At 33.5% G+C, this 18,309-nt stretch overlaps 1 protein-coding gene across 1 annotated transcript; it reads right to left on the bottom strand.

The window, feature by feature from the left end:
- Positions 1-2,854: 2,854 nt before the first annotated feature.
- On the bottom strand, positions 2,855-11,272 carry LOC108284765 (follicular dendritic cell secreted protein). Its single transcript, XM_017501651.2, has 5 exons — positions 11,206-11,272; positions 6,848-6,904; positions 5,091-5,123; positions 3,814-4,019; positions 2,855-2,996 (listed from the first exon to the last, which is right to left on the bottom strand). The coding sequence occupies exons 2-4, from the start codon at positions 6,902-6,904 to the stop codon at positions 3,834-3,836; spliced, it is 276 nt and encodes a 91-aa protein (XP_017357140.1). The 5' UTR covers positions 11,206-11,272; the 3' UTR covers positions 2,855-2,996; positions 3,814-3,833.
- Between the last annotated feature and the right edge of the window lie 7,037 nt (positions 11,273-18,309).

Here is an 18,309-nt window from a genome sequence, read left to right on the forward strand (position 1 = left end):
TTTAAAATTTATATGTGTTTATTTACTATTTTCTGTCTTTTTCCACTAGAAAATAATGGCCCCAGTCTCTAAACCTATGCCTAGCACATATTAGAGAAAAATTTGTTGAGCAAATGATTATCTGTGCTACTTAAGTTGCAAATTCCTGCCTAACCCAACAATACAGTCAACATTGTCAAAGCAGGAATGTTCCTAGAAATGTGAATAACAGGTAAGAAACTAAATAATATTTTTATGCAGTTTTGGAATTACTACTTTCCTCTAGATGAGACCAGAACCCAGTCAAGAAGAACTTCTAAAGTGTGCAGGCATATTATCTGTTTCCCCTTGAATTCTAACTTACTTCATGGAAGAGCTAGAATATATGGATGAGGGATAGATTTTTTGGGCTCTGTTTTCCAGTATTAGAACTGACCTTCCCCTGAATATTGGGGAGGCTGGTCTCCAGCTGGGCTCTGATTTAGAGTGACCGCAACTAGAATTCAGTGTGTCCCTCTGCTCTTATTTGATTCCCATGCTAAATTCTTGGATCCTCGAGGGGAAACTAGAAGCTTTCTTAAGTGACTGTGGGGAGGACGTAATAGGTGATCCATGCCTTGCTATTCATCTTGCTCTATTGTTGTTAGTTGCCTTCAGCTCTCTTGGTTTGATGCCCACAGCTTTGGCCAGAGTTTCAACTCTGCCTGAGCATTATTCAATTGACATAGAACTCTAAATAAATACTGTCTCCTAGATATATTAGCTGTTTTAATAAGAATATAACTCATCAGGTTATATTCACTCTGTGTCTGTATGAAAAGTTGATAGAAATGTTATTTAGTCAACAAGAATATTAAGATATTTATTTTATCATTTGCTTCTCAGAGCTTGTTCCTAAGATTAATCGAATTTTATATATTTGTTAGAAATATATTCTGAAGTATTTTACTCTCATCTTTTGCTCTTTTATCTTTGTCCAGTGAAAATAAACATCATTCAAAATACCAATTTTAAATAAAATTAAGAAGCAAAAATGCAACAAACAAAATACCAATTTGAGTATAGAGCTTATCTAGTAAATATCTATTGGGCATCTAATTTGTGCCTGTTTTTCTGTCAATAATCTATTCATCCATTAATGTTCAATTCAAAGTCACCGGTGGGACCTTTCTTAATTTGTGTAGGCAGCTGGTTTCTCCGCTGCTTTGAAACAAAAAGCTCTGTAATTTTTTGGAGCATTTATTACATTTCCTGAAATTTTGTATATGTTTATCTCACCTATCTAACCTGTAAGATTATTAAAGAGAATCTTTTTTCCAAATCTCCAGTATTTAGCACAACAGTTGACAAAAAAGTATAGTCATGTGCTATATAACAATGTCTTGGTCAATGCCTGACTGTCTAGGACAGTGATTTCATAAGATTATAATGGAGCTGAAAACTCCTATTGCTAGGAATGTCTTGATGATCTTGGCCCCTTGTAGGCCTAGGCTAATATATATGTTTGTGTCTTGGTTTTAAACAAAAAAGTTTAAAAGTAAAAAAAGTATATATATTTAATAGTAGAGAAAAACTTATAGAATAAGACTATAAAAAAGTTAAATTTGTATCTTTTTTGTATATTTTCTAAAGATAATTTTGTATCTTTATTATTGAAGAAAGAAAAATATATTTTCATAAATTTAGTGTAGCCTAAGTGTACAGAATTCATAAGGTTTACAGTAGTGTACAGTAATGTCCTGGGCCTTCACATTTAATCACCACTCACTGACCCACTCAGAGCAACTTCCAGGCCTCCAGGCTCCATTCATGGTAACTACCCTATACAGTTGTACCATTTAAAAAATCTTTTATACCACATTTTTACTGTAATTTTCTATGTGTAAATACACAAATACTTCCCGTTGCTTTATAATTGCATATAGTATTCAAGAATGATGTCCAAATTCACTGGATGAAGGAGATAGCTGATTAATTTTAATAGAAACGAATCTAGTAGTTAAAAGTAAAGGACAGGAGTTTTTTTTTTTTCTTCAGAAAATTATAATGACATCAAATGAAGGAGATAAAAGATCTAATCTGAGAGTTAAGGAGAGATGTCAAAGACTCTTAATGAATCAAAAAAGTGGGGTAGATTAGATTAGTTATTAAATTAGTGGCACTGTAGATTACTTGCACAGCTGGCTCTTCCAAATTTCAGAGCAGCTATTTGTCTTTGGCCCTTCTTCAGGGCTCTGATTGCCTTTGCTCTCTCTGCCCCTCTCTCTTATTTTCCCATGACTGCATCTGCCCGGTCATGCAGTAGCCTCCAGTCTGTCAGCTGTAAGGTTAGGAAACAATGCCTATAAAATTAATTTACCAAATTATATTGATAACTGTTTGATTTTCTTGCTGTCTTTCCCATGTTTTACTTGGGATCACTGACTTTAATACCAATAAATATTTAATTGTTTGAGGTACTCTTAATCCCTAAAAGTGATCAAGGGAGACAGCAATTTCCCTGCTCAAGTGCCAAGTAGCTCATTAGGCTGATATTGATTTGTAGCCAGCTATGGATGAATGGTGGCAGAATTTCCATTATTGGTGCTAAGGGTCTTAGCTATGAACAATTTAAACTTGCGGTGGAGAAACATAATCTTTATTCAAAGAGAATTTTTCTAATTTCCTGATAACCAACTTGTGGAGACAAAGGCAGTCACTGTGACCCACTAAAAGGCTTATTGTGCAAGTAGAATCTTGTTGGATGACTTTTGTCATATGCTGTAGGACAGTTTACTTTTATAACCACCTGCTACCTCTTCCTTCTCCAGGGGATTGCTGAAGAGTGAAAATAAATTGTTTATTATGGAATTTGTAGAAATTAAGAAACCAAGATTTTTCTTTCATGTTTATTAAACAAGACCACTAAAGATATTGACTAGAGAATGCTGTGTGCTATTTCAATTACATTTGTTTTTCTTTTGTTAATAGGAATTTTGATTCTTCAAGGAAGTGGCTCACATTTAATTTTAGGTGACCTGAAATAAATAACAAACATATGGTTATGAATTGCATTGGGTCATTTTCTCAAAAACATGTACATTTTCTGCATTTTAATGGCAAATATTGGCTTAAAAATATATTTAGTTCAAGGACTGGGAAACCATCTGCTCAAGAACATTGAGTACCTGTAGACGTGAAAAGAAAGCAAAGGTCTTTAGTGATAAGTATTAGCTGAAGGATTTTTTTCCCTTGAGCAGTCCTCTGGGATCCAATTTAATCTCCAGTATAGACTCTCTCTCCTCAATTTATCTATTACTTGACACACCATCCACTTTGTTTTTGGTATGATGCAATGATAGGGGTCACTGTTATAGGTGAAGCGTGAAGCCTTTAAAATTTTACTATAATGTGATGCTTGAGAGCTAAATTTGGAGTTTTAGTATTAGGAAAATTACATGGTTCTCTAAGGACTAAACTGAAATCTATTTTAAACTGTAGGCCAACTTCATCTACTATGATCTCAACCTTGGTTACTCTGAGTCAGTCTAGAATGCAGTTATTGACAATAGCATAAAGTGTTACAAATACTTTGTAAACAATATTTTAATAACATAGGGATTGTTTCTATTACATCAAACAAAGGAGGGATTTAAAGCACTATGCTGGTTAGATCACGGAAGGGCACGTATATATCTCTGAGTGGGCACACACGACAGTATCTACCAGAGAAAAACATTAAAACAAATTGAAACTGAAAGGAGCCAAATGGGGACATGGCTAGCATTTTTTCCCCTTGAAATTATGAATTCCAAACTGCAAACTTAAACTATGATTGTAACTATGTGTACTTACCACATATTTCATCTTCAATTTTATTCTGACTTTACCTTCTTGTTTAATTTTTCGTCAGGAAGGGGAGTTGTAAGAAGAGATTCACTTACTGGAATAGGAAAATTATATCTAAGCCATGGATATCTTTGATATCTTCGAAATGGAAATGGGAAATAGGGGTAAGGGAACACTAAAAACCCTGAAGATAATTCATCGCTGTCACTGATCTGTTGAAAGAAAGAAATTAAAGGGTTTAGTTTACTTTTTACAAAGAAGAGAAACAAAACAGTTTTGCTTTTTAAATAATGGGACTTCATTTTTAGGAAGAGGTTTTAGAAGCTATAAAATTGTTTATTCTTTCTGTGTGTGCTATGGACAGAGAGTTGATTACTTTGCATCATTTAAAAATTATTTAGAGATACTCATGTTCCTGTATCTTTCCACTTAAAGCTAAATATTTTCTGGCAATCACTTCTTTTACCCACAAGGCCAAGATGAATGTGGTGTTGAGGTGCCATAAAACGTCTCCCTTTGCCTTCATACAAGGTCTTTACCCAAACCACATGTTGGAAACAACCTCTCTCTTTCAGTATCTCAGTTCTTTCTTCCTGCTTTCCCTCTCAATTATCTGTTCCAATCTCTATTACTTTTGATATTCTTGACTCTCTGTTTGTAGTTTTTGCGATAAAATCATGCTTTCCAGATAATAAGATTTTCATAAATAAAAACAAATCTTTAAACAAGATTTAAAGTTTTGCAAACAAATCTTGTTTAAAGATTTGTTTTTATTTATGAAAATCTTATTAATCTTTCCCTCTGCAAATTTTATTTTCTTTTTGTTAAATAATTTTAGATAATTGTTTAGACCCAAATAATCCATGAGCGAATTTGCCACTGGGAGGATCTTCAAAGCTGGCCTACATCTCTTAATGCTTGGGTTTCATTTTTTACTTTCTTTGAAATGAATTTTATAAAGCTAAGGCAAAGTGGAGGCCTGCACAGTTATGAGCATTTATTAGTCTAGATAAATCTAGTAAAAAATATTGTAACCCAAATAATCACAGAGCAATTAAGATTTCAATCCAATTCTTACCATGATTTGAGATGTGGAGATAATTCCCTTTCTACGAGCACAGCTCAAATCCCTGAAGTCTAAACCTCAGTTGAGTGCTAATACCAAGAGCTCTTTAGGAATGTCTCCACTGTTTGGGAGGTGTAGATAAATGAATATCTTTAACAACAGTTATGAATGTTTTACATGTAAAACTTGCATGTAAAAAAGAGAAAAAGTAACTTACACTTCTTTTTTCACGGTCCTGGCCTTCAGAGACCTAAAAGTAAAATAGTGAAATTAATTAAACTCATGTTTATGAAAACACACAAGTAAATATATATATACACATGAGGAAAATAATTTGACAATGTATTATTAATATTGTTTCATAATAACCATTTTTAAAATATCCAGACTTAGTCTAGGAAATGTAGAAATAATTTTCCTGAAAAGTCTTAATATGTATTTTTAAATGGCTCAAACTCACCACTACACCAAGGATATGTGGAACTGAATTATGTGCTAAACAGTGTATGACTTATAATATTTTCTGGAATATAATGACAAAAGGGCAGGTGTTAGGTATTCTTACAGAATACAGTATGTGAAGTAGAAAAAACCCTTAAATTCATGAATCAAGACAAAATATACAGTCATGCATTGCCTAACAACAGAGATAAGTTTGAGAGATGTAGTTCAGCCATTCCATCATGCAGACATCACAGAGTACACTTACAGAAACCTAGATGTTGTAGCCTACTACATACCTAGGCTATATAGTATAGTCTTTTGCTCCTAGACTACAAAGCTGCATGGCATATTACTATCCTGAATACTGTAAGCAGTTGTAACACAATAGTAAGTATTTGCATATAAAAAAATCTAACATAGAAAAGGTACGGTAAAAAATACAGTATAAAAGATGGAAAATAGTGCACATGTATAGGTTACTTGCCATAAATAAACCTTTTAGAACTGGAATTGCTCTGTGTGAGTTAGTAAGTGAGTGGTGACTGAATGTGAAGGCCTAGGACATTAATGTTTACTCCTGTGGACTTTGTAAACACCGTACACTTATGCTACACCAAACTTATGAAAGCATATTTTTCTTCCTTTGATAATAATTTAACCTTAGCCTTATTATAACTATTTTACTTTAACTCTTTTGTAATAACACTTAGCTTAAAACAAAACAATTTCACAGCTGTACAAAAATACTTTCACTCTTTATATGTTTTTTACTCTTTCTTTTTTACTTTTAAACTACTTTACTTAAAACTGAGACACAAACATGTGCATTAGCCTAGGCCTACTCAGGGGCAGGATCATCAATATCACTGTTTTCCACTTTCACATCTTGTCCTACTGGAAGGTCTTCAGGGGCAGTAACACACATGGAACTATCATCTCTCATGACAATAATGCTTTCTTATGGAATACATCCTGAACAACCTGCCTGAGGCTGTTTTACAGTTAACTGTAAAAAAATAGTAGAAGGAATAAACTCTATAATAATGATAAAAGCATAGTACAATAAATACACAAGCCAGTAACATAATTGTTTATTATCAGTATATTAGGCACTGTGCATATTTTTTTGTGCTCTACTCTTATATGACTGGCAGAGAGTAGGTTTGTTTATACCAGTATCACCACAAACACATGAAACACATGACTTAATTCATTGCCCTATGACATTATGATGGCTACAATGTCATTAGGCGGTTGGAGTTTTTCAGCTTCATTATAATCTTTTTTTTTTTTTTTTTCCTTAAGAGATGGGGACTTGCTATGTTGCCCAGGCTGGTCTTGAACTTGTGGGATCAAGTGATTCTCCTGCCTTGACCTCCTAAATTACAGAGATTACAGACATAAGCCACTGCACTTGGTAGCTCTGTTATAATCTTATGGGACAACCCTTGTATATGTGGTTCCTGGTGACAGAAATATGCAGTACATGTCTGTACATAAATATTTTGGAATGTAAAAATGGATACTTACTGGGAAACTAACAGCCACTGCCAAGATGGCTGTGATCAGAAGGAGAACTTTCCTCATCTGCAAAATGGAGCAATTAAATAAAATAAAAAATAAGAACTTTCATTTCATTCAGAAATATCCTAGAAGTCAGCAAAAGACCACGGATTCAAAAGATCCAGTTACAGTACAAATTTTTTAACAAATAACTCTTTGAGTTTGAGCAATCACTTACAATCTTAGTGCATCAATCTATTTGTTAATAAAGAACTTTTTTTTTAGGTCAAATCAAAGGAGCTCTGTAATTTCACAATTATAGTACACCAATTGCTTTAAAAATAAACATTCACATATTAAGAATAATAATTCCTGTGTAACAAAACTATATGTGTATTCCTTAACTTAAAATAAAAAATAAAAGAATACTTCTATGTACTTGATAATGAAAGTAAAGTTTCTGGAAGAAATAATGCCTTGGTGTATACAGACAATATTAGTTTGGAAGTAAGCAGTTATTTAGTGATCTTTGAGAATCTACATGAAAGTAATATAGGTGACAGATTTATTTGCACTGGTCTTAGGCAACCCCCCAAAAATTCATGATGCGAAGAAGGATCTTTTCTCATGCCTGCTAACATATAATCCATCCTGCAGTCCAGGGATCAAAGAGTAATTTTGACTTGCAAGTTTTATTATTTAATGAATAATATAGGACTTTTCCAAAGCATTTTATTGTATTTTAATTTTCACTGTAGATCTCTTACTATATCACACAGTGTTAAAATGTGTCAGTTACAATATTGTTAATATTATATTTGAGAAAACTGAGCGAAATTAAAGATTTATTCAAAATTATACAATAGAGTGTACAATAAAATACAGAACTTTTGCATTTAAAAATATTTATTATTAATACAATAAATGTATATATTACTTGATTTCAAATAATAATGGGAAATTTTCTGTATGGGATGGCATCATTAGGCATTAATCCTCTTAGTCATGGTGTGAATGCATTATATACTAAAGAATATGTGGAAGGATCTGGGAAAGGCAATCAAGTTGAAAGTGGGCAATTTCTTGAAGTTTCCCTCATATTTATTAATTTATTAGTTTATAACATTTTTCTTGATAACTGACTGTGAGACGTTATTCTAGGTGTTGTCTATACACAGATACACCTCTTTTTATTGTACTTCATATATTGTATTTTACTAATTGAGAGAAAAGTTTTGGCAATCTGGCATCCAACAAATCTATCAGCACCATTTTTCCAACAGCATGTGCTCACTTTGTGTCTCTGTGACATATTTTGGTAATCCTGGCAATATTTTACAGTTTTCAGTATTATAAGATACCTTAATATCTGTAAGATATTATTATAAAGCTATAATATAAAGCTATAATAAGATTTTATTATATCTTCTATGGTGATCTTTGGTGTTACTTTGATCTAATTATTTTGGGGTGTTATGGCAAAAATAAATGGCAAACTTATTTGATAAATATTGTATATGTTTTGATTGCTCCACTGACTGGCCATTCCCCCAGTTCTCTTTTTCTCTCTTCAGTCTTTTTTATTTCCTGAGATACAGGAATATTAAACTTGGACCAGTTAATAACCCTACAATATCCTCTAATGTTCTAGTGTTCTAGCACTAATGTTCTAGTGCTATAGTATAATACCCCAGGTAAAGTCTCCTACTTTACATTAAAAAGTAAAAATGATTTAGTGAAGAAAGAATATCAAAAGACAAGAAAAGCTGAAAGCTAGGATCTTGCAACAACTAGTTAGTCAAGTTGTGAATGCAAAGGAAAAATTTTGAAGGAAATTAAAAGTGCTACTACAATGAACACAGGAATGACAAGAAAGCAAAAGAGTCTTGTTTCCAATATGGAAAAAGTTTTAGTTGTCTGGATAGATCAAACCAGCCAGCACATTCTCTTAAGCAGGAGCCTAATATAGAGCAAGGCCTTAATGCCCTTTAACTCTATAAAGACTGAGAGATGTGAAGAAACTGCAGAAGAAAAGTTGGAAACTAGCAGAGGTTGGCTCATGATGTTTTAAACAAAGAAGCCTTCTCTATAACACAAAAGTGCAAGATGAGCAAAAAACGTTGATATAGAGGGTGCAGCATTATCCAGAAAATCTAAGAACACTGATGAAGGTGTCTACAATAAATAATAGATTTTTAATATGGATGAAACGGTCTTATTTTGGAAAAATATGCCATCTAGAACTTTCATAGCTAAAGAGAAGAAATCAATGCCTGGCATCAAAATTTCAAAGGACAGGTTGACTCTTTTTAAGGGATATAGCTGGTTTCTTAAATTGAAACCAATGGTCATTTATCATTTCAAAAATCCTAATGCCCTTAAGAATTACACTAAATCTATTCTGCCTGTGCTCTGTGGATGGAACAACAAAGCCTGGATGGCAGTACATCTAGTACAGCATGGTTTACTGGATCTTTTCAGCTCCCTTCTTAGGAAAAAAGATTTTTTTTTTTTTTTTTTTTTTTTTTTTTTATGCTTCAGGGTTATAGGAACACTTGGAAAACATTTTCTGCATCCTGACTGCAATGGGAGCGTTTTCTCTGCAAGAAGTTTTTTTTTTTTTTTTTTTTTTTTTTTTGCAAAATACTACTATTCATTGACAATGCACCTGAGCTCCCAAGAACTCTGAAGCAGGTGTACAAAGAGATGAATGCTGTTTTCATGCCTGCTAACATAACAGCCATTCTGTAGCCCATGGATCAAAGAGTAATTTTGACGTTCAGATTTTATTATTGAATGAATAATAAATGAATATTATTGAATGAATAATAAATCACAGTGATTTCTTTGATGAGTATGGGCAAAGTAAATTAAAAACCCTCTGTAAAAGATTCACCACTCTAGATGCCATCAAGACCATTTATGACTCATAGGAGACCAAAATATCAACATTATAGGAGTTCGGGAGAAGTTGATTCCAACTTTTGTGGATGACTTTGAGGGATTCAAGGCTTCAGTAGAGGAAGTAACTTGCAGATGTGGTGGAAATAACAAGAGAACTAGAATTAGAAGTGGAGTGCGAACATGTGACTTAACTACTTCAATCTAATGGTAAAACTTAAATGAATGAAAAATTGTTTTTTATGGATGAGCAAAGAAAGTGGTTTCTTGAGATGGAATCTCCTGGTGAAGATGCTGTGAATATTTTTGAAATGACAGCAAAGGATTATTTTAAATACCAAATAATCTAATAATTTTGAGAAGACAGGAATGTAAAATTCCAGTCAAGTTCAGCCTTCTACAGGCAGATCGTTAGTGTAGGAAATCAACAGCAAAAATTATACAAACACACACACATGCATACACTCACACATACTCCTCACAGACACACACATACATATACATTGTCTAGTTTCTATGTGCAAAGCATTGTTCCGGTAGTTTTCAAGAATACAATGATAAACCATGATTTCTTCCATGTGAGACTTCCATATGGAAGACAGAGATAGATTATTTCTATAATGTAAAACAAAGCATGATATATACCATATGTAGAAATTGCAAAATATTGAGAGTATTTAGAAGAAGAAAGAAACAGGTCGAGGAGATAGTTTTGGAAAGGATAGAATTCAAGGAGGGAGTTTACAATATAATTTCTTTCAACTGGTTTCAAAAAGTATTCAAAACCACATTAAGCAAAGAAGTAAATATACCACATCACAGACTCTTCCAGATCTTATCTGGGAGTCAGGACATAGCATAATTACCGGCTATTCCTTTTATTTTTATACTTATCAAGTCATGATACCCACAGCAGTTTATTGCTGTGTGCTACAGCATAATACCCCAGATAATCAAATGCATCTTCCTGGAGAATTTTATTCAAGAATTTACAGGAAAGGCAAATAACTTTTACATTAAAATTAACTTAAAATGTTATAGAATGGAATGTAAATACTGCATATATTTTAAAGATAAAAGTGGAGGCCAAAGAAATTGGCACTTGCTTAGACTTTGGAGAATCTCTGGCAGTGCATGTTCCCTCTCTTTGCTGACCTGATGGCACAAATTTCAAAATAAACCTGAGGCTCTGTTCTCATTCTGTCCGCACGCTCTCCCACCAGTGCTCTACTCCTGCAAAGATTTATTTATGATCACTCTAAAATAAATATTTACTACAGCAGGATGATGTTTAAAAAAATGTTTGCAAACATAACACTAAAAAGTCTACAACTTCAAGCTTGTAGTCTACAACTTCAAGCAACTATTAAATGATAATCTCAATAATTTTTTATGGTTTATGTAAAAATATATGCTATGTATATCTATATTTATAATTAGATAAACAATATTAGTTTACAATAATATTTAAGACCTTTTTTTACCTCAAACTTTTCAGTCAGTTCTTTCTCTCTGAGGCTGTTAGGAGAAACGGCAAGTGACTGGCCCTGGAATATTACAACTGTTTTATATACTCAAAGGTATAATGGAATGGAGACATCTGTGGTTTGAAGGCCTCTCCCCTAGGATCAATTATTACTCATCAGCTATCACAGTATGTTGAAATTGGGGAATAACCAATGTTTAGTTTCATGAAACTACCTAATAGTTACTACCAAATACCAAAATCTCTTTTTTTTAAAAAATTTTCTCCAGATTTTGATTCTTATATATTTGAGCTTATCACTTTAAATGTTGTTGCTCCATTCTCTACTCTCACAATTTTTTCCTTTAATTTCCACAATTTAAAATACCTCCAAGCATCTTACTAGTGCTGATTATAATCTATTGAAAAGCAGATTTGGTAGTGCTGGAATTTTAAGAAAATAAAAAATCTAAATATTGTTAAAGATGAGATTAAAATCTTTTGCATGATTCTGCTTTCAGCGTCTTAATTTTAGTTTTTAGAGCTTCATAGATGAGTGAATTGTCTTTTTGGAGCATTACAGCATCTTGTTTACCTTATACAACACTGTACTCTGTTTTTCAACTAAATTAAGTGCTGGACTATGAACCAGAGCCCACACATTCAAGAATTACCATAACTATGCTTGCATATTGTATATGTCATTGTAAGGAGTCATAAAATTTGAGCTTTAACTCATTTGAGAGCTTTCAAGAATATTGTATTATTGAATTCAAATTTCTGCTTCAAAAGACGTTATATAGTCCAGATTGTAGTAGCGGTGTGTGAAAGTCCCTTTTCTTCTTTTTATTTTTTTCTAGGAATCAGTTATTAAGGGAACTCAGAAAAATAATAACAGCTAAGTTTTTTTTGAGGATTTTAAGCACTGAAGCACAAATTTAAATGCTTTATATATATAATATAATACAATCCCCCAAACAACCACCTTATGAGGAAAGTATTATGAGCAACACCATCTTATTTTGAGACTGAGAAGCAGAGAATATTGATAATCAGTGTGGGTATTATAACTAGTCTCTGGCAGAGATGGAATTGAGCACCAGCACCAGTTGGTTCTAAAACCTACATTTTTTTTTTTATTATTGTACTTTAATATCTGGGGTACAAGTGCAGAATGTGCATATTTGTTACATAGTTATACATGTGCTATGGTGGTTTGCTGCATCCATCACCCTGTCATCTACGTTAGGTATTTCTCCTAATGCTATCCCTCACCTAACCTCCCATCCCCTGACAGGCCGCAGTGTGTGATGTTTCCTTCCCTGTGTTCATGTGTTCTTGTTGTTCAAGTCCCACTTATGAGTGAGAAAATGCAGTGTTTGTTTTTCTGTTCTTGTGTTAGTTTTCTGAGAATGATGGCTTTCAGCATCATCTATGTTCCTGCCAAGAACATAAACTCATCCTTTTTCATGGCTGCATAGTATTCCATGGTATATATGTGCCACATTTTCTTTATCCAGTCTATTATTGATGGGCATTTGAGTTATTTCCAAGTCTTTGCTATTGTGAGTAGTGCTGCAATAAACATGAGTGTGCATATGTCTTTATAATACAATGATTTATAATCATTTGGGTATATCCTGGTAATGGAATTGCTGGGTCAATTGGTAATTCTAGTTCTGGCTCATTGAGGAATCACCACTGTCTTCCACAATGGTTGAACTAATTTACACTCCCACCAACAGTGTACAAGTGTTATTTCTCCACAGCCTCTCCAGCATCTGTTATCTCCTGACTTTTTAATGATCACCATCCTATCTGGCATTGGATGGTCTCTCATTGTGGTTTTGATTTGCATTTCTCTAATGACCAGTTATGATGATGAGCTTTTTTCATGTGTTTGTTGGCTACATAAATGTCTCATTTTGAGAAGTGCCTGTTCAATATCCTTTGCCCACTCTTTGATGGAGTTGTTTGTTTTTTTTCTTGTAAATTTGTTTAAGTTCTTTGTAGATTCTGGATATTAGCCCTTTGTCAGATGGGTAGACTGCAAAAGTTTTCTCCCATTCTGTAGGTTGCCTGATCACTCTGATGATAGTTTCTTTTTCTGTTCAGAAGCTCTTTAGTTTAATTAGATCCCATTTGTCAATTTTGGTTTTTGTCACCATTGCTTTTGGTGTAAAACCAACATTTTAAACTAGTGCCTTATACTGCCACTGTAACATAAAGCTAAAAAAATCAGCACAAAGCAGGAGAAACATCAAACTTTCTTTACCTATAACTTAACATTTAATCTTATCTCAGTGATTTGAAGAAAACAGCCTGAAGAAACTTAATATATTAAACCTGGAATGTTATTGTATATTGGTTTATATGTTGACCAATTTGGGCTCATAGTACATTTCCCCAGGGGATGACAAGTGTGTGTGTGTGTGTGTGTGTGTGTGTGTGTGTGTGTTATCCAGACAGGTGTATGTATTCATGTATTATCCACTTCCTTACCTAAAACCTGTCTTTCAGTTTATTCTACTTCAATTTATTTTATCTGAAATTTCTCTAATGGAGATTGTCAATTGCCATTGAATTGTGAAAACCATAAATGATTTTTTGTCCTTGTGTTATTTCACTTCTTTTAACTGTGACTATTCCCATTTAGAAATCTAGTTTTCTCTTCCTTGGCTTTGTTAAGCCAATTTTTCATGTTCTTTTTCTTCTAGTAGCAACAATAGTCTTATTTTCTGATTCACTTTTCTTGATTTATTATACGTGACAATTTGTCTTTTTAGTCTTACATTAATCTACTTCTGACTCCTTAAGCTATGCCTTCAGCTAAAACTCTTCTCTAATTACTCCAAGTCTTGTATCCAACTGAATAATCCATTTAGAAGTTTGATGGCACATCAATCCAACATATCCAAAACCTAGCTTACTATTTTTCCCTCTTAATATCATCCTCACTTGTATTTAATCTCTCAGCTGATGATCATCAATTACTTGTTTATCCAAGCAAGAAATCTAAGACTCATACTATTTTCTTCTTGTGCCTTCTCTTCCACCTCAAATGGTCATTAACTTTTTCCTTCTTGTAATGCCCTGGAACAAATCTCTTCCGTATTCTTCGTATTTTCCTTAGTTTAGTTTAGGTTCTCATTCTCTCCTAGAGTGTCACAGTAGCCTCTTAATTAGAGTCCCTGTCTCCAGTATTATTCTTCTTCAATCTATCTTCCTCAGTAATGCTACAATGACCCTTAAAGTGGTTTTCAAAATTTTAAAAATTAAAGCCACAGTAAAAGGCATTATGTATCATAACTCAGTACACACACACACACACACACACACACACACACACACACTGAAACAAGGGTTTAGTAAAATATTTTTTAGCTTGTTTACATGAGGAACATACTGACATTTTTAATTTTTTCAGATATGTTCTATTGTAATCTAATTTTTTACACATCTTTCATTTATTCTAATTTATATCACTTAAATGTTAGTAGTGACCCACAACATTCATTTCTCAATGGAAAGAGAAGGATTTAAATAGTGGCAGAATGCTAACAATCTAGAAAATGAAATGAACTGCTCAGTGTATTATTCTTACTCATTTGAAGGCTTAAAATATTTTACAATAAAATATTTGGAAAAATGATTTTTTTCTGAAACATTTTCTTTCTCATTGGCTTATAAGCTCCATTAGAGCAAGGATGATACACTTTAAATTCTTAGGTGTTGGATACCTAGCATAATGGTTGCCCTGTAATAGGTAATCAATAAATATTTGTGTTCAAAGAATATGCATTTGACTAGTTCCTAATATACTTGGAAAAACCGAAAGGAATCACTTTTTGGAAGGGATAAGAAGATAAGAGGACTCTAATCTGGAAAAAGAAAGCCTAATTTGTATGAACAATTGGAAGTTGCTATAATGGAGTTCACTGGACAACTGCCCAATACTTTCTGTTGCTATTGTTTATAATATAATTTTGTACCAATGGATAAAAAATATGACTTAGTATGGAAATATTTATCTCAGAACTAATGTATCAAAAGCATTCTTTTTCAGTTACATAAAAATATAGTTACAGTTTGCAGCAATTAAGCCTGAGCCTTATCCATGTGCAAACATGTAGGCAAACTATGAGACTCTGTTTTCATACATTTGGTGTATACCTAGAGACATTTAAAATATTTAGTTTAACATGTTGACTCCATAATATTAAATGTTGTGAACATTGCAGATAGTAAATAATGATAGCTAGATAGAAAGGAATATTTCTGTCTTAGCCATGTATTTATCTTAAAATAAAAATTTGCTAGTTTTTTTTTTAAGGACAATCTCCCTTTACAGATTATTTAAAAAGTGAATCTGAGTAACTGAGAAAGAGAATAAACAGTTTTCATTGACTTGTCTAGTTATCAGTTACACTTGAAATGACCTTTGGTCATTTGTCTAGTTATCAGTTACACTTGAAATACATTTTCAAGGTGAAGCTGTCAACTCAACTCTGGATTTGTAGAAGGTTTGTATTATTTTCTTCAGAAAAGTACTTTGATAGAAAAACCTAGCACAAAAAATCTATACATTTCTTATGTTAGTATGTCTTTCCTGTATAGAACTGGATTCTGGTGAGTACTTTTTGCTTTCTTGATCTTTGGCTTCCATTTGTGTTGGCTCACAGGTAGTTCCGATCAAGCCAGGAGGTTGTTGCATAAATCTGTGGCTATCCTATTACTAAAATTCTAGCCACCATGAGGCAGTAGGAATAATGAAGCCAAGGATGGATAGCTCTAAGCTAAATGAGTTAGGATTTCACAGGTAAGACTGTGTTTAGATATTTTGATCTTCCTCTTTATTAGTTGTAGGTGGACAAATCAGGCTTTCTGAATCTCAGTTTTCATCTGTAAAGTGAATTGTCTCTGGAATTGAGAATAAAATGAAATGAAATGTATGAAAGCATTAATCATGTGTCTGACAGCGTTAATGGTGGTTTCAGCAGCATCAGAAGCACTGGCTTAGGATATACTTTAAGTGTAGCCTTGAGTAGATCAGACTTCTTGCTGCCACACATTTTCAGGGGTCCTCAGATACTTAGGTTCCCTGGCTAATATAAAGATATATAAAAGCAAATTAAGTAGTAATTGGAATAAGATGGGGCTTAATATGTTAGTTAATATGTTAGTTAACATATTAAGCCCCTATCATAACTAACTTAATATGTTAGTTAACTAACATATTAAGCCCCTATCTTATTCCAATTACTACTTAAGTAGGAGAATTTTGAAACCAAGCAGTATCAGGTGAGAGTAATTATTCTTTCTGGTTGGCGATCTGGTAATGTGACCTCCACATAACTTCCAAGTATTGTCTAACTGAATTATGCAGTAGAAGCTGCTGTTGCTTTCTTGTGTTAATGTTAATTCAAATGGCAAGAATGCAAAATATAGAAAAGACTAACAGGATAAAAGTTATAGCTACAAACATCCCCTCTGCAAATTCTTCCACACATGATTGCTCTTAAAAGGGCAAAGGCAATCAAAGGAACAGCAATCAGGATGTTTCACCGGAAAGAGAAGTTGTGAGTGGTTTCATAGGAAAGAAGTTGGAAATGTCATATGAAAAATTCGTAGGTCTATTTTGGGGGTAATCAGATGGCAGAAATTAAAAACTAATATATTAAAGTATTAAAATACTCTTTATAAGAAAAAACTTTTTAAAGATTGAAAACATCCATCTATGCAGATATTCAAGGAGAGGATAGGTGACCACAGGCTGAATTATAGCAGAGGGGATTTTTGTGTAGTCATTGGAATTTATTAGATGAACTCTCTCTACCCTTTCAACCATAATATTCTCAGACTGGGTGTTACAAGGAAAAGAATTATCTACTGGAAGAGGTTAAGCAACTTGCTAAATCCAAAGGCACCATCATCATTAAAGGATTAGACATTAGTACTAGGGAAATGCCCACTGTGGGAAGCCTTAGCAGTAGACTAACTCACTACTACATCAATAAGAGAGCAGAAATATTTTGTTTCACATCTTTTGGCCTACAGAGTTTGCAGAAATTCAACACATGTATATCTTTGTGGCAATCATTCCCTGCTATGAATTGAAAACTGTGATAAATGATCTGACCTTTACCAGGCTTGCATATATGTTAATACTAAGGAGAAATTTTAATTTTAAAAAGTTTGTGAGAGACTTTCTAAGAGAATAAACACAAATTAATCCATGAATTCTCATTAAAGCCTCTCCTAAAATTATGTGTTAAATTAAAAGTGAACTTAGTGTCTGTGGATTCCTGCAAAATAATTAGAACCCTGTGTGTCAATGTTGTAGCATCTGAAGAGGTTTCTACAGATCGCATACTTGGCCCCAGTTGTAAAAAGGGATGTGGTTACAGAGTTCTCATGCCCAGATTTTATACTAACAAGTGCCGGAGCCACAGCCAGACAGCCGTATGTCCCCATACTGCTCACTGAAATGGGCCTGCTTACAGGCTTACATTGGCGCCAACTATGTGCTTCATAAATATTGAGTGAAGGATTTAAGCTCCTCAGTACCTGCCTTGGACATTTCTTGGTAATTTTGTCATTTATACCATAGCTTGAAGCCTGAAGGGCAACAGCTGAGAAGCCATGCTTGTTAACTGTCCCCCATACTCATAACATACGATTTTACCAGTATAATTTGAATGTGTATCAAGTTTTTTTTATTATTATACTTTAAGTTCAGGGGTACATGTGCAGATCGTGCAGGATTGTTATGTAGGTATATACATGCCATGGTGGTTTGCTGCATTCATCCCACTGTCACCTACATTAGGTATTTATTCTAATGTTATCCTACTCCATTCCCCCCACATCCTGCTATATCTCTCCTGGTCCCCCCACTCCCCACCAGGCCCCAGTGTGTGATGTTCCCCTCCCTGTGTCCATGTGTTCTCATTGCTCAATACCCACTTATGAGTGAGAACATGCAGTGTTGTATCCAGTTTTATTAAAAATTAGAAATTCCATTTGACCCAGCAATCCCATTACTGGGTATATACCCAAAGCATTATAAATCATTCTATTATAAGGACACATGCACACGTATGTTCATAGTTTTCCTAAACTT

Source organism: Cebus imitator, unplaced genomic scaffold (assembly GCF_001604975.1).
Source record: "Cebus imitator isolate Cc_AM_T3 unplaced genomic scaffold, Cebus_imitator-1.0 Scaffold283, whole genome shotgun sequence".
NCBI classification, from domain to species: Eukaryota; Metazoa; Chordata; class Mammalia; order Primates; family Cebidae; genus Cebus; species Cebus imitator.